The sequence below is a fragment of the Impatiens glandulifera genome, chromosome 5 (genome assembly GCF_907164915.1).
Source record: "Impatiens glandulifera chromosome 5, dImpGla2.1, whole genome shotgun sequence".
NCBI lineage: Eukaryota > Viridiplantae > Streptophyta > Magnoliopsida > Ericales > Balsaminaceae > Impatiens > Impatiens glandulifera.
This window is the reverse complement of record NC_061866.1, coordinates 7,643,575-7,661,633: the sequence shown is the minus strand read 5'-3', so window position 1 is coordinate 7,661,633 and position 18,059 is coordinate 7,643,575. Positions and strand designations below refer to the sequence as shown.

Below are 18,059 nucleotides of genomic sequence, written 5' to 3'. Positions count from 1 at the left end.
GTGCTCTGTAATGAGATGAGATGAGATGTGAAGTGATGATGATATATAGACCTAAGAAGGAGTGTGGCTGAGGCACGGATCGATTTTCAACCGTGGATTGCTATGACACGTGTATGGACGCGATGGGTTCAATTTCAGAGGCGTGTGGTGACCTCGTGGTCGACCCAGAAATTTGCAGAAAAAATTGGAATCCGACAAAGTCTTTGGTAGACGTCATGGTCATTATAAGGGGTTGTTTGATTAAAAAAAAATTATGTGATGTAAAAAATGATTTATCTAGGTTATAATAAAATATTTTCATATTTTTATTTGATAATTTATTAATTTGAATCAAACTATAATTGATAATATAAAGTTAGTTTATTTTAATTAAATTCAAATAATCTTGTATCAAACAAGCCCTAACAGTCATGATTCAAAAAGAGGGGTCTCTCCAAAAAAAAAAAAAAGTTGTCCTCTTTTCACACTATCCTCTGCCACTCAATTATTAGTAATATTTTTTTTTCATGGGGAGAATAAATTTTAGACCGTTTCTTTTTATTATTTAGAAATTTGGAAATTAATTTGGCCAGGATTTACTTATTCAATTAAATTAAAAGATATTACCTGAATATTTTAGCTTATTTATCTCTTTCTTGAATTTGGTTTCAAATCAATTTTAACTATCATGATATTCTTTTAATGATTATAGTAATATAAAATCTAGAAAATTCTAAGTATCATGATATCTATATATATATAATGATGCTTAATTTTTAAAGTGTCCGGATTCCGGGTCGAGAGCTGTGGTTAATTTGGATACTTGAGTCGGATTGTGGGTTTACCCGTTTTTAAATTTAAAACGGTTAAAAATAAAATTAAAAATGCTAGAGGTATGTTTCGAACTTGCAACCTAACAAAACAAGTATAACACTTTAACCAACTAGGCTACAAAGACTTTATATTTTGAATTCAACACCAAATTTGATAAACGCGGGACGTTTTAACATTAATATAAGTTCAACTTTTTAACTAACTAATCTATATATATATAATGATGCTAAATTTTTAAAGTGTCTGGATTGCCGGGTCGAGAGCTGTAGTTAATTTGGATACTTGGGTCGGATTGTGGGTTTTTTAAAACGGTTAAAAATAAAATTAAAATTTAAAAATACTAGAGGTATGTTTCGAACTTGCAACCTAACAAAACAAGTACAACTCTTTAACCAACTAGGCTACAAAGACTTTATATTTTAAATTCAACACCAAATTTGATAAACGCGGGACGTTTTAACATTAATATAAGTTCAACTTTTTAACTAAATAATCTATATATATAATGATGCTTAATTTTTAAAGTGTCCGGATTGCCGTGTCGAGAGTTGTGGTTAATTTGGATACTTGAGTCGGATTGTGGGTTTACCCGTTTTTAAATTTAAAACGGTTAAAAATAAAATTAAAAATGCTAGAGGTATGTTTCGAACTTGCAACCTAACAAAACAAGTACAACACTTTAAACAACTAAGCTACAAAGACTTTTTATTTTAAATTCAAACACCAAATTTGATAAATGCGGGACGTTTTAATATTAATATAAGTTCAACTTTTTAACTAACTAATATATAATGATGTTGAGTAAATGGATACTTGGGTCGGATTATGTGTTGACCCACCTATAAACTTAAAACGGTTAAAAATAAAATTAAAAATGTTATCCGTAATATTTTCACGATTTTTTATATTATTACTCTTGCAAATGCACGGGCTAAATGCTAGTTCCTTTAATGATTATAGTAATATAAAATTTAAAAAACCAACCAATCTCATATATTAATATTTCTATTTTATTTCAAGGATTTCTTTTGTAAAAATGAAATATAAGATTTTAGTTTATATTCATTAAAGGTCAAATAAAATATATTTAACAAATTTCAAGAAACATTGGGATGAATTTATGTAGTGAAAAAATTATACTTGTTGTTACACCTATATTCACCGAACTAAATAGAACTCATGCGTTATATTATTATATAAAAAAAATAAAATATTAGTTTGTATGAATTATTATATTCAAATTCATATACATCATAGTTAAATTTTAAAATTCAAATATAATTTTTTTTTTTTGTCTTTTTAGTTATAGCATATTTTAATTCATCTTTTATTTGTCGAAAGTAGTTGACATAATGAAGAATAAGACTCTAGAAGAAATTTGTGAAATGTTTTGGATCGAGAATAACTTCACCCTTCAAAAAGAGAAGAAGATTTCTAAGGAGAATATTTAGACGTGTATGATAGGCAATTCGGATCTTCTGCTACGGATTCCCGTGTTCCCCTGTTGTGAACCAATCAAATTGCAACATTATTATTATATTAATAAATCAATCTGGGTAGGAGAGAGGGGAGGGAGAATCCGGAATTCGGATTTCACTGTCTTAGACAGTGCTAACTTAGACATAGTCTAAAGTAGGCTGTCTTAGACGTCTTACGTAGTTAGACAAAGACGTCTAACTCCTGTAGGCGTGATCTAAAGGGAAGTGTAGTTAGACAAGGACGTCTAACTCATTTAGACGTTGTCTAAAGAGAAACGTAATTAAACGAGGTCGTCTAATCGAAACCACAATTTCTGGTCCCGAAACTACCATTTATGGTCCTAAAACCACTAATTATGGTCCCGAAATCATCATTTCTTATCCTGAAACTATAATTTCTTATCCAGAAACCACCATTTCTTGTCCTAAAACCACTAATTAAAATCCCGAAACCACTAATTATGATTCCAAAATCATCATTTCTTGTCGGGACCAGAAATTGTGGTTTTGGGACAAAAAATGATAGTTTTGGGAAAAGAAATTGTGGTTTCGGGAAAAAAATAGGTGGTTTCAGGACAAGAAATTGTGGTTTCGGGACAAGAAATAGTAATTTCGGGACTAGAAATGGTAGTTTCAAGATAAGAAATAGTGGTTTCAGGTCAAAAATGATAATTTCGGGACAAGAAATGGCAGTTTCAGGACTAAAAATGGTGGTTTTGAGACCTTTTTTTACAACCCTAATCGAAATCGTTTATGCAACTAAACCCAAACTGTAGCTAAAAATTAATCTCTAAATAGAATATTGATATCAAACATGTTTCTACGCTAAACCCTAATCGCTAAAATATAAAAATCACTATTTTACAATCCTATTCAAAATCGTTTCTACAGCTAAACCCTAATCGCTAAAATATCAAAATTACTCTTTTACAACCTTTTCGAAATCGTTTCTAAAGCTAAACCCAAAATGAAGCTACACTTGATCGCTAAACAGACCTGTTTCTAAAAAGATGGATAACATGGTGTATTTATTTACCTTGGAATCTTGTCGGACGATGAACCTGGACCAGCTTGAAAAGAAGAGAAGTAGTATGAAACACTTATCATTTTCGAAATGAAGGGAAGAATAAACGAAGGAAAGAGAAAACACTTACCATTTTCGATTGGACGACGATGAAGAGAAGAGAAGAAGTCGCGGAAGCCGGAGAGCAAAATCGCCAGAGAAGAAAGAGAGATCGCCGAAAATAAAAAATGAAAAGAATAAAGAGAGGGAACTGAAACGTTTTCTAGTATTATATATTTTAAAAAAAATTCTCTCTTCTACCTACGTGACAGGCCACATAGAATTCGTGGTCTTGATTTCGCTGATCATTCGTTGAGTTTATCATTTCTCTTTAAATTAATAGTATTTACAATTTGATACATAGATTTTAACAAATTAATTTTTTTTAAATAATACAAACTTATTATATTTATTTAATAAAACACAAATTATACTAAAATAAGAAATAAATGTATTTTTATTTTTTTTGCTTAGGGCACCAAATCCTCCGACGCTAAATAGTTAATACAAATATTTATATTTTTATCACATACACAAGGCCTTGTTTGGCTTAGGTTATTTGAATAACCAAAATAATTTTTTTTATTATATTCTCTTTTTTATATTACTTAATTCATTAATCAAAATTTTAAAATACTCTTAAATTTTTTTAAAAATCATTTTATTATTATATAATAATACCCTTTAAATATTTTTATGTTGCAAGTTCGAAACATACGTATATCATTTTTAATTTTATTTTTAATCGTTTTAAGTTTATGGACGGTCAACCCACAATTCGATTCATGTATCAATTTATTCTCACATATATATCTAAATAAACCACAACTCTCGACCTGACAATCCGAACACTTTGAAATTAAGCATCATTATATATATATATATATTAGTTAGTTAAAAAGTTGAACTTATATTATTAAAATTTCCCACGTTCATCAAATTTTGTGTTGAATTTAAAATATAATATTTTATTAGCCTAATTGGTTAAAGGGTTATACTCGTTTTTGTTAAGTTGCAAGTTTGAAACATACCTATAGTATTTTTAATTTTATTTTTAACCGTTTTAAGTTTATGGGCGGGTTAACTCAAAATTCGACTCAAGTATTAATTTATTTTTACATATATATTCAAATGTTTTGCAATCCAGACACTTTGAAATTAAGCATCATTTATATATATATATATATATGACTTCATTTTTATTATAATGTCATAATTCTAATTAAATTCAAATAAGTTACCTGTAGGACATTATTAATAAATAATACAATATCATCTACAAAATCAAAATAAATAGTTGATGATCTAAATATCAAATTGTATAAATCATTTAAAAAAATAAAATTTACGATTGAGAAGATCCAATAATCATGCAATTTGTTGAGGGTTTCTTCAAAGACGAACTTATTTGAGTTCCTATAAGTAAAACACGTTGAACGAATCAATAAAACAGTGATGGGAGAATCTCTACCAAATATTTTGACTTCTAGTTAAAATTATCTTTATTCGAGGATTGTTGTAGAGGTTTCTAAGTCTAGCTTCCTTTTGTATGTCCTTTTGTATGTGAGGTTTAATGTTATATCTTGCTCATGCATATTTTTATTTTGTTTGAATTTGAATGACACATGTACAAATTTATGTGGCAATATAATAATATTTATTTTTTAAAATACGACACATTTTGACAAGTTCTAAGTTTAAATAGAATTTTTCAAATACGTGGGTACATTTGAGACCTTCTTCAAAGTTTTGTAGACAAATTTGGTATTATTCTCATTAAATAAATATAATAAGTTTGTATTATTTTAAACAAAAATAACATATAATTTAGTTGATTAAATGATATGTTAACCTATAATTATTTAGGAATCAAATTTGGTTAGTGCTATTTTTATTTTTAGTGATAGTGTGGTCACACCAAAGACATGATTAATTTTAGTTTATTTTTGTTTTCAAAAGATGTCCCTCGTAGAAGACAGAGCATTTGACGATGAAAGGATCACCTAATATGCATATAACTTCGATCGGATCAATTTTAATTGTATAGCTTTATAAAATTTATAAAATTTTATTCGGATTGAACTAACATTCGATGTAGGAGATTATAATAAAAATACCCAAACCAAATGGGCTTAACAAAGATTCCTATATGAAGAATTGAAAAGATTCACAGTTTGAATTAATTCATTTGTATATGGTTCTTTCACTTCTTTCATTAGTATTTTTATTTATTTTGATTTCTACATTCTTTCTATCATTATTAAAGTATCTCATGTTTGATCCGATAGAGTCAAATGCTTGACAAATTGTGAAAAGATGAATAATGAGAATTCTAAATTACAAAACTGAAATTATGTTCATCCCTCAACGTTATAATATCTCAAATAACAATGTACTACAAAAGAATTAATGGATTAATAAATTGATTTCCATACCCGGTCATTTCTCTATTAATAATGTGTCTAGGTCCATATTTTTTCAACCTTCATTTATATGTTCAGATTATTTTATATCAATGTATTTTGGATAACTTAATTTGAGATTCATTTTTAGTTATATATATATATATATATGGACGGATCCAATAATTCACGTTGGGGTGAGCTTAAATTTTGTGTAATAAATAATATATCAAAAGAAGACATTACATTATAATAATTAAATAAATTAAACACTACCGAATTTAAAAACATTAAATTCATCTATAATAAAATATATATTTACATCTTTAGATAATTCTCGTTAAATATAGAGTGTCAAATTGCTGAAATTTTTGCTCTGTAATAGTAAAAATTGTAAGTTTAACTAAATAAATATTTTATTAAACAGTTAAAGTGAAATTATAAAATTAATTGAAAAAAATGAGATGATATTAATTTGTAATATTAATTCAACATAATAAAATCACATAATAGTTGTAAACATGATAAAGTTAACTAATATATAAATTAAGAAGATAAATATTAGGAAAGCGAGAATTAGAAAAAATAATAAGTGATTCTATCTTTTTCGAATTTTAAAAGTAAATATAAAAAATTTAAATGAAAATAATTTGTTGATATAGAATTAATAATATATTAAATTAGTGAAACAAAATTTAATTCTAAATAAATGAAAAAAATAAAAAAAATAATTAATGATCAAATAGAATTAGGTTTTATATATATATATATATATATATATATATATATATATATATATATATATATATATATATATATATATATATATAAAAGACTCCAATTAAGACTCCAAAAAGTAAGCTCAAATACAGAATAAATTCCACACAACTTTATTCAAAATATAACAAACAACTAAGAGGGAATACAATTTTCAATCAAAACCATAAAAAAATACAATTAAAAAAACTAAAACAACATTAAAACAATATAAATGTCAACAATACAAAACCAAAAAACCTTAAAAAAAAATACTACTATTGACTAAATGTATGTTTCCATCCACCACCATTTGTCCAAAAAAATCACCCTTTTGTCTTTAACTAAATATTCCAAAACCCTTGCTTGTTGGAGCAATACAAAAATGTAGTAATCAGTAAATTATTGTATGGGGAAAATAAGTATTATTTATTTTCAATAAGGATGAGTTTTTTGTATTGTTGTTTCTTGGAAGAGACTTGTAAGTTTCCACCATGTTTTATTTATTCATAATATCATGAAAAAGATGTTTAAAATATTAATTGACGATGTGTCATGCTATCATTCTTGATGTTAATGCAGGCTTGGGAATTATTTTATCTATTATTTTAACCTTTTCATCCTTAATTTGTAATATGAAATTTAACCTTTTCATCCTTAAGAGTAATTCTTGTACATTTGGGTGGACTAAGAATTTCCTTTATTTATTTTTTTTAATTAGAAAATTAGTACTATCTTACATTAATCATCTAAAGCTAAGACTTTGGTTCTATAAACAAAATATTACAACAAAAAAAAAGCTAAAACTTGTTCATTATTTCTCATCATTTTGGCAAATAATTAATTCAATCACGGGAAAAAGTCATTTTTTATTACTTTTCAAAATATTTTATGGAAAATTTCCCGATTCCTGATTAAGTTGTTTCGGACTGCTCTACTTATTCAATTATACTTTTCGAACTTAAAAAGATTTGTCTTTAGAGTCGCCCTCAATAAATTACAATATTATTGGATCTTCTCCATTAAAATTTTAATTTAACAAATTTGTTATACTTAAATCTATATTTTCATTTAGTTATTTTAGTTTGGTAGATTTATTAAATAAAATTAAGTACAAGAATATCATTATAATAATAATTTCAAATAAACTTTCTTATTAAACAAAAACGTATATATATATATATATATATATTCAATGAAGACCCTATAACCGACTAATTGAATGATTTCGGTTCAAGTTAGATGGGTATAACAATTTGGAGTGTTCAAATAAGTTTGAATGTTATCATAATAAATAATAGTTTAATAAAACATTCAAGGAAGGAAGTTTGCAAGATTGGTATTATATCTTAGAAAGTGATAAGTTTGTCCTACTCTTAATGATTTACAATGTTGCCAAATCTCTATATAATTGACCCCTTCTCTTTAGACATGTTGTAACAATTAAACTACTTCATCCAAACAAAAATGCAACCTTCAAGTCCATTTTTCAATACTAATCCTAATTTGTTCTTCAACAACTACACTACATTCTTAACGAATCACCCTTCAGATTTCAATCCTCTTCCTATGAACCACGATAATAATCACTCCTCAAACATGTTTAATTTCTCCTCAAATGAATCGATTGAGATCATTCAAGATTCCGGGACTCTCTTAGGCAATGATAATCAGATCGGTCCATCACTCAATTGGTTCTTCACTTTTCCAATTGAAGGCGTGGAGATAGATCAATATCATGAATTGAGTATGGTTCAATTAGCAAAGGCTTATGGAGATGCTATGAAGAATGAACAATTAGAGCTTTCTAATGTCATTATGAACCGGGCAAAGGAGAAAGTAGTTAGTCCGGTTGGTGGAACCACCATGGACCGGTTGTTGTATTACCTTTTTCGTCCTTTGATGAGCACAAATGGAAAAAACTATCTTTGGCTAGAATCTATGAAGAATTTCCATGCAGCTTTCAAGACATTCTATCAAAATTTTCCTTATGGAAAGATTGCTCATTTAACCGCTAACAGAACAATTCTCGAAACCATTACTCATGATTTGGAGGTTGTACATATTGTCGATTTCAATGTCGGATCTGGAATCCAATGGCCCACGTTACTCGAAACCATTGGATATCGAACAAGGCACGTTAAGTTGACAATGATCAAATGGGACGACGAATATTCTGATCAAGATGGTGGTTATTGGCAATGGGATCTGGAGGAGACTAAGATATTGCTAAAAGACCATGCTAAAATGTTTGGTTTAAATTTGGAAGTGACTATCATGAATCTAAATGATTTGATGATTATGATAGAAGGAAGTAGTAAAGTAGAATGGCTGGTATTTAATTGTATGGTTGGACTTCCACATATGGGGAAGAAGGCTATGAATAGCAATTATAAGGCTACTGGATTTCTAAGTGTGGCCAAATTATTGCTAGCACGTAATGAAGGTATTGTTATTTATGGCGATATAGCTGCTTGCGACGATCAAACGGAAGATTCATTGTTATTTGATAAACATATAACTTGTTATCAATCGATGTTGGAATCAATTGAGTGGAATTTCCCTTTACATCTTGGTGAAGCTCGAACTGCATTGGAATGCCTCTTTGTGGCGCCTTTGATATCGTCGTTTTCATTCAAGCGTGAATTGGATAGATGTAATGTCGGAGTAAAGAATGGTTTGGAGGGTTGGAGAATAAGCGAAGATTGTGTTATGGAATCCATGGAAATTTTGTCAGTTTGTGGGGGTTTATATGGGTTGGATATCCATGGAGAAAATTGTAATGAGATGAGATTGAGATGGAAAGATGTTCCACTTGTGACTGTTTCTTGCTGGAAATTATACAAATCAACAAATTCAATATCAAAGATGTCATCTTTACAACAAGAGAAGATGGGTTTTTCCTAGATGGATAACCCAACCCAAGTATTTTATTTGATAAGATGAATATCACTTTTGAATTCTTAATTTCAATTCTCATTGAGAGTTGCAAGTTTGTGTGTGATTATGACAACATTGTTTTGCAACTACCGGGGATTAGTTAATGTTCGAAGAAGTAGGTTGAACACGCCCAATTATATAAAAAGAGAGTAGTTGGTATTGTAATATGTTGATTTATTGTTTTAGTTGGAAGAATTTTTGTGACTAATCTCAAAAGGATTGACATGTGGAAAATAGAACAAAATCTAAATTGTATAATCATTGAATTCAAACAGTATCTTACTAGATTCACAAAAGCAAACTCATCAACTCATTACCAGATCATGACAATTTCTAACTAGATTCATAGTTGCAGCACTTAGGACGACAGACAAAAGGGAGCTAGATAATCAGCTCCGAATAATACATCAAATCAAAGGCTTGTGGCGAATTTATAGAAAACAATCAGACAAGAATGGTGGTACTATTGACTTCAACGGCAACAAGAAGACAAGCAAACAAAGTAGCTCACACAAGAATCAAGAAAGAACTTCTGGACAGCTTTCATGGCATTCTACCAAATATTCCCACAAGGGAAGTTGGCTCATTTCATATCTAAGGGGCACAATTCATGATTGAGATGGGTGGGGATAAAGAACAGAATCAAAACTTCCTAAAGATGGCATTGGAGTATTTCTCTCAAAATCAAGATGGTGTAGAAGCATTCCGTTGTGGAGATTCTTGGGAGATGTTGTCGTTTTATTCGTATTTACAGGTTGTTTAGTGCATTATCAGGCAGTGATGGAATCAATGGAGTGTTGTTTTCCTAGTCATTTAGTAGACCTCAAACTTATATTTTCAAGAACTAACATTTAAATAATCTTCTCCACAGGAAAAACTCTAGAAGTGAACTGACACCTTGAAAACAAACAAACCTTAAAAATAAATACCCTTTTTTATGCATGCATGCTTATGATTCAAAGATTGCTGCACTTTCATTGTACATTCACAAAATTGCCATTGTCAAACACATGATTCTAGGTCCTTAATGGCATAAGAAACCAAAAAAAAACACAAAGGTATCTAGAAACAAACACAAATAACCACATGCGACATGCATAAAATGGATCGTGTTCGTACAAGTTCCCGACAGACCACCTGTGTCTAATTAGAGACTTTGATAAAACTAGCCGAAGCCTAAAAAAATAAAAATAAAAAAAATACGAAAAACTCAACCCTTTTTTAAGGATCCACATATCTTTGTAGGTGGCCAACAACGTCCCTTAAAACGAAGAAAAAAATAAAACAAAAAACTTCTAACCTCATAGAGAGAAGGCCGCTACAATCATCCCTTGAGTCCATGCCGCTGTTTCCTTAAGCTGTTCATCATCAGATTCAAGACACTCCTCTAGGAACATATTATAGAATGAGTGATCTTTAAACAGTATCTTAGCATTTGAACGAAATGCATCAGCCAAATCACCCAGAACTGCAACTGCTGCCCTTGTAACATATTCATCCCTGCACAAGCAACCCCACCAACAATTCTATCACTTTTCATAACAAATGCAAAAAAAAAAAAAAAAAAAAAACTTTATTTTGCGAATTTGCCCATTTGAAAACACATTCTGGATATGGGTACGAATCTAGATGAAAAATCGTCCATAAATTTCTTTGGAAACATTATTTTCTATAAAGTATCTCGTCTAGACATGGATACATACGAGATCACGTTTGAAAACAGAATTTGTTAGGCAAAGGTTTCTCATCTAGATCAAGATCAAGAAAGTGTTTCCAAATTGACCTAAAATTGTGACAAAATAACAGGTGATTATATTACCTTCTCATATCTTTGGAAACTAATTCCACAAATTGAAGAATATGAGTGGCATGAGGCGTCATAAGGTCTGGTTTGGCACTCTTAAAACCCTGAAGAATTCCTGAATAAGCTTCAAAGATGCTTCGTCTAAGTTGGTTACCATATTCCACCATTTCCTCATCACTATCATCAATCTGCGCACATATCTGAGCAGCACCCTGCATCATAGGTATGGCATAACCAATATACTTCTCAAAATGTTCTCCAATCGCAAGAGCAACATCCCCAAAACAAGAAAATATAGCCGGCTTCACAGAACGATGCAATTCGTTGCTCGAAAGATCCTTAAGAAGATGAGTCATCATTCCATCGCAATACGGCAATACCTTATCATCCAATGCACGGCAAATATCACCCACAACCCCAACCGAAACAGCACAAACCTGGTACTCCTCAAAATTCTGCAAACCCATTTCCAGATATTTGTAAAACTCAGACATGTACTTTCCAAATTCATGTCCAACCGCATAAGCCAATGCCCCAATAGCCAGCATTGCTTCTTCATGAACTGTAGAGCTCCGGCAAGAGAAAACCTTAAGGAACAACAGCATAATCTGGTCAGCAGCCTGAAGAATGACTTGTTTGGTTTCTTCAGCACTGCTGAGTTTCTGTATAATGACCTGGAGAACTCCGCAAAGAAGGGCCTGCAAATCACCTCGCTTTTCAATATCGTCTGACGATATAATTTGGAATTCGACGGTCTGCCCGAGTTTATTCATAACGACGGGCAGTAGTTGCGTAATAATCTGGGCAGTTTCTGGGAGTTTCGCGCTTCTGACCACCTCATTCAATGTTTCGTACGCAGAAATCCTCAGCTTAGACTCGTTTCCATCTGGCCGATCGGCAGTTGCGATAAGACATGTTATGATATCAGGTAGGTAAGGCGTAAGAACCGAAGAGCTAGCATCATCGTCTTCGTAACCTTGAGCAAGGAAATAAATGGCACTGCAGACCTTGCCAGCAATATGGGGAGCGTCTTTCGTACTCTCCAACAAAACCATGAGAATTCGCTGGAGATTCGCCGGAGAAATCAAGGAGAATTCAGACGATGGGTTATGCAATAGCTCGAAAATCCTGCTAAGGGTCCAAGCAGTTGTGTCCTTCACATGGCTGTTACCATCCTTCATTGCATTAAGAAGGAATTCCAAACCGGAATTAACCATCGGAGTAAGCTTCTCTACGCTCGGCCCTTCGAGGATCGAACCGAACGCGTAAGTAGCTGCCTCACGAGCCCTCCAATCGGTCTTCAATATATTAGCCTCCACAAACGGCATTACAAGAGATACTATCCGATCACCGACAGTTCTCGCGACAAGACCGAGACATGTCCCACCAGCCATGGACACGTTCCAAATGGTGTCATCTTGGTCTTGATCTTCATCCTGTTTCAACAATGTCTCAAGCAGCATGGGAACAAGAACAGGAAGGGATTTCTCAATGAAGCATGAGTGAGCTGGGGTAGAATTAACACTTTCGAATCCTTCGTATTCCTGAAGTTCAATCTCTTCATCGCAGATTGAGCTCCAAAACTCAATTGCTTGTAATCCAACAGCTTCTTCATCTCCTTTTACTGCATTTGACGTGAGTTGAAAGATGGTTTCCATATAGGGTTCGAGAACTTCATAGTAGGTTGAAGCGATTGAAACTAGACACTCGAAAGCTGCTTGTCGAATCTCTTGCTCTTTAGCTACGGCTGTTTCACATACCACCTTCATGATAAAGTTCCTCTCCATTTCATTTTCGAAGTTAGTCTGGGCGAAATCCAGAGCATTGTATAAAGCGCGGGTGGCTGCAAGCCGAACTTCAGGGCCATACTCTCCTACACTCATGCCCTGAACAACGGCAGTTAGAACCGAGTTGACTTCATCTTGGACAAGATCATGGTGAGATATCTCTTCACAAACGTATCCAAGTGTTTCCAATGTAACACGTTTCAAGGGTGCAGGCTTGTTTGGATCAGTCATATTGGAAAGTAACGATCCAATGAGTTCAGGCCATTCTTTTCGTGGAATTTCAATTGCTGCAACTTTTGCAATGACTTGTGCAGAAGTATGCCTAGCCTCAAGCACAGATGAACCAAGAGTACTCAATAGCAGCTCTTTAATTTTTGCCTTGATAGAAATGTCAATTGATACCCAATGCTTAGCAAGATTCTCTTTCCGAGTAGCGTCTTTAGCATCTAATGAATTCTTAAGCACAATACCAGCCAATCTACGAGATTCAATTGGTTTCTCATTGTTTGAGAGCTCACACGATAAGGATAGAAGAAATGATGGTAGATTTTGTTCCTGGAAAAGCCTGAGTTTACCCTCAGCTTCAGTTCTGACATTTGCATCTGCTGATTGAGCATTCAGAAGAAACTGGGTGATCTCCATGGCCATTTTGCTCCTGTATTGCAACAAGGAAAAGTTTATCACACACCCTATATTATGTTGTAGATTCCATAAACAAAATGATTCAAAAGCCTGCTTCAATTAGGATTAAAGAGAAAGGCACGGTCAGTTATTAGTTGACAACAATCATGGGATCAATCTAGGGTTCAGTAGAGGATAATAGAGGAGAAAATAACAGAAAGGGTTCAAATTAATCAGTAGATTGTCAATACATGTGGGCTTCTATTCAGTCATAAGATTAACATGACAAGGAGAAAACTTTCATAGCGAAAACGAACACGAGAAAACATGGAAGCATTGCTTCATTCAAATAATAAAATCTAAAAGTCTTCAGATAAATCGAATCATTCTATAGAGAGAATCGGACAAGATATAACTAAAGATGATAGTGAGCAAAAAATAGCGAGATTCGTAAATCGAAGCAAACAAATTAATCCAAAACTCGCTCATTTTAGCTACTGTAAATGTGAATACATGAATATCAGCATAGAAATGCGGAAATTCCCAATCAACTGAGTTCAAATAGATAAGAAAAGGCAAAGAAGATTGGATTAAAGAGAAATAAACCTTTACCAAAGCTTGGTGCACCAGAGATGAGTTGAAACAGCAACAGTAGACGAAAAGGGAAGACGGAGCAAAGTAGGGTTTCAATCTCTCTCTACAAAACTTTAGTGATTTGAAAGCTTATCAATATCTGGGTATCAGGATTTAGGGTTTAAAAACAAGTGAAAACGCAGAGAAGTGAAGAAAGAAGGAAGAAGAGCGCAGATGATTGTTTCGAACGCTGTGAAGAAGCGGGAGGGCTGAATCGCCAAATTGAAAATTAACGGGCAGGTTGCTTGTTGCCCGAATTGCCCGCCGTCCAGTAAAAAAACCCTAATGGGCCTAACGTTTTCTCAGTGTTCGAGTTACCATTACCGTCACTACGTTAGAATGACACCGTTTACATTTTTATTATTATTATTATTTAGGTTGCAAATGTTGAATTACAAAATATTTATTAGAGTTATTTAGAATTTGCAATTATTTTAAAAAATTATAAATAAATTGATAAAAAAATAAATTAAAATGATCCATTTAAAATATAACGATAAAAACATAAAATTAAAAAGTAATTAAAAAGTAAAACAAAAAATAAAAAAACGTGAAAACAATTAACTGGCTCAAAAGTCTTAAAAAAAGAAGGGTTATATGTATCTAATTTCCGTCATCGTCGTGATAATGACATTGTGAATAATAATTAACGATATATTTTGATTATTAAATGTTCTTTGATTTTTTCAATGAGATAGTCCACTAGAAAATTATAGGGATAAAGATAGATTTTGTAAGTCTCGCTTTTATAGCTGCCCCGATCTATGCCTCCTAGTAGCTATCGATGGTATCCAACATAACTTATTGGATTCCGGTCAAATTACATAAAAGACTTCATATATTTGCAAGATTGTGACAATGTAAAAATATATGGACAATCGGATTCACATCATTGTAATAAATACGACAACAACTCACAATAAACATGTCATTTCATATACATATTTGGGATTATTCGTGACCTATGTAATTGGAGATTTTGTGGTTGAGAGGCTCTTAATTATATCGGGGCATCATGTGAGATTTTGGTAACTTGGAATGAAGATTTATTTGAGAAAATGGACATTAATATATGTCGATTTTCCGTTAGTATTCAGCGCCGTAACCGCGAGGATAATTTTCGTTGGATGTTTTCTACGGTGTACGGACCTGTGCTTTCTAACCTTAAGTCTGATTTTTTCAATGAGCTTGTGGAGGTGACAAATATTTGGGATCTACCTATTATTTTTGCGGGGGATATGAATGAAGTTAGGGTTCCTACTGAGACAAAAAAGAGCAGGAAGACTCACAAGGCATATGCGTGAGTTTTCTAAGACAATCGAAAATTTGGAGCTCGTTGATTTGCCTTTGAAAGGAGGGCAATTCACATTTAGAAGAGGTAACAGACACGGTGGGAATGTGCAATCCCGCATTGATAGATTTCTTGTGAGTAACTTGATTTTCCATGATGTATCTAATGTATTTCAGAAGGTCTTACCGTGGAGTTGTTCTAATCATCGTCCTATTCTCATTGAGTGGAGGGAGGTGGTTCCAACTAGTCGACCTTTCAGATTCGAGAACAAGTGGTTGACAAGAGATGATTTTATCTCGAATGTGGAAGGTTGGTGGGCGAGGGAGGTCGTGTTTGGTTCTCCATCATCTAGACTATTTATTAAGCTTAAAAATCTACGGAAGATGCTAAAGAGTTGGTTTGTAGGGGATCGTGCATTGTTTCGCTTCAAGGTTGAGATTTTAAGTCGTGAAATTTTATCAATTGATAGTGTAGAGGAAGTTCGTGATCTCTCTAGTACGGAAATTTCTGCATGAATTCATCTAGTGAGCGAGTTGCTTGAAATATGTAAAGAGGAGGAAATTGGGGCGAGACAACGCAGTAGAGCGATTTAGTTGCGGGAAGGTGATAAAAACACTAAGTATTTCCATGGCATCTCTAAAGCACAAGCGATAAATAACGTTGTTAACTCGATATCCATTGCTGGTGTCGTGCATTAGAACGAACCATGTATATCTAATAGTATTATTCAATTTTACAAAGATTTGTTTCAGGAACCATTTCGAGTTAGACAAAAACTGGATAACATCAGTTTTGCATCTATAAATGCAAGTGAAATGCATGTTGGAAGCTACTTTCTCTATCGAGGAGGTGGAGGCAACAATAATGGACTATGGTAGTGATAAGTCCCCCAAGAGTGACGGTTTTACCCTGTTTTTTAAAAAAAGGAATGAGAGTTCCTTAAGGCTGATATTATGGCAGCTATGAATCACTTCTATCGATTTTCATCTTTTGAGAAAAGTTGGAATTTTACGTTGATTTTTCTAATTTGTAAGGCAACATGTACTATCGACGTGAAAATTTTCCAACTCATCAGTTTGGTTACATTATTTTATAAGATTATCTCTAAATGTTTGGCAAACAGAATGCGTGAAATTTTAGGTATGGTTATCTCTGAAAATCAGATGACTTTCATCAAAGGCCGTCAAATTTTCGATGCGGCACTAATTGTAAATGAGTGTATTGATTCGGCTAACTCTATAGGCGATAAATGTGCTTTTGTCAAACTCGATATCGAGAAAGCATATGATCATGTTAATTGGGAGTTACTTTTTGATATTATTGGTAGAATGTGTATGGGGAGAAATGGATCGGATGGAATAGATTTTGCGTATCGTCAACGAAATTCTCTGTTATCGTGAATGAGAGTTCTCATTATTTTTTTTAGAGTTCAAGGGGTTTAAGACAAGGGGACCCTCTGTCCCCTTTCTTATTTGTTATTGTCATGGAAGGCCTTTCTAGAATGTTGTCGTTTACTGAGGATGCATGTTTGTTTCGTGGGTGGAGTGCGGTGCGAGACGATCTACATTCTCTATGTCTCATTTATTATTTGCAGATGACGCTCTTTGCATGATTCAGGCTACTAAGAGAAATGTCAAACACCTTCATGATATTCTTTAGTTATTTAGAGCGTGTTCAGGACTGCATGTTAATTTGGGTAAGTCTGATATACTCTTCTCTAATTCAGTTTTGTCTAGGAGAAAGATTAGATTGGCTTGTATTCTGGGATTTAAAATTGGAACTTTTCCGTCTATATATCTTGGGCTCTCTCTAAGGGCTAAAGCTAGCTCTAAAACTTCTTGGGACCCAATCATAAGTAAGATGGAGAGGAAGCTTCCCATATGGAAAAGTAAGATGATTTCTAAGGGAGGTCCATTAGTTCTTATCAAGAGCGCCCTTTCTTCAATGCCAACTTATATGATGTCTCTATTTGTCATCCCTAAGTCTGTGGTCGTGAAGATGGAGAGAATTATGTGTAAATTCTTATGGGGATCGTCTGATTCTTCATTTTCTCATTTAGTGAGTTGGGATAAGGTTAAATTAATAAAAGAGCAAGGGGGATGGGAATCCGCGATATTATTTCCTTTAATATAAAGCCTTATTATCCAAATGGTGTAGTAGATTTGCAACTGAGGAAGCTAGTATTTGGGCTAAATTGATTAAATGTAAATATGACAGGATAAGTCTAGCTGGTTCACTAAAAACTCTTATAGACCCGTGGGTTACAACATTTGGGGTGGTATTTATGTCATTTGGAAGGTTTATCGGGAGCATTCGATTTTTATTGTGGGTGATGAAAGTTCGATTAGTTTTTGGGATGACACTTGGTGTGGTGGTATATGTTTGGCGAAGGTTTCCCCGAGTTTTCTTTTATCTCTATTTGTAGAGATTCATCGGTCAAAGATATGTTTGACATTCGGTCTAATGGTTTT

The 18,059-nt window shown here is 32.6% G+C and overlaps 3 protein-coding genes across 4 annotated transcripts; 2 read left to right on the top strand and 1 right to left on the bottom strand.

The window, feature by feature from the left end:
- The first annotated feature begins 7,979 nt into the window (after nt 1-7,979).
- LOC124938962 (protein NODULATION SIGNALING PATHWAY 2-like) lies at nt 7,980-9,419 on the top strand. The gene has a single exon (XM_047479482.1). The coding sequence runs from the start codon at nt 7,980-7,982 to the stop codon at nt 9,417-9,419; it is 1,440 nt and encodes a 479-aa protein (XP_047335438.1).
- Nucleotides 9,420-10,404: 985 nt separating this feature from the next.
- Nucleotides 10,405-14,485, bottom strand: LOC124938273 (importin subunit beta-1-like). 2 transcript variants are annotated; one of them, XM_047478692.1, is made up of 4 exons: nt 14,277-14,485; nt 11,272-13,698; nt 10,753-10,952; nt 10,405-10,628 (listed from the first exon to the last, which is right to left on the bottom strand). In XM_047478692.1, exons 2-3 carry the CDS (start codon nt 13,689-13,691, stop codon nt 10,754-10,756), a joined length of 2,619 nt encoding a protein of 872 aa, XP_047334648.1. In that variant the 5' UTR covers nt 13,692-13,698; nt 14,277-14,485; the 3' UTR covers nt 10,405-10,628; nt 10,753. The 2 variants fall into 2 exon arrangements, with proteins under 2 accessions (XP_047334648.1, XP_047334647.1); XM_047478691.1 differs by having other exon boundaries at nt 10,405-10,952; nt 14,271-14,484.
- A 1,108-nt stretch (nt 14,486-15,593) lies between these two features.
- LOC124938961 lies at nt 15,594-16,103 on the top strand. The gene has a single exon (XM_047479481.1). The coding sequence runs from the start codon at nt 15,594-15,596 to the stop codon at nt 16,101-16,103; it is 510 nt and encodes a 169-aa protein (XP_047335437.1).
- Nucleotides 16,104-18,059: the final 1,956 nt, after the last annotated feature.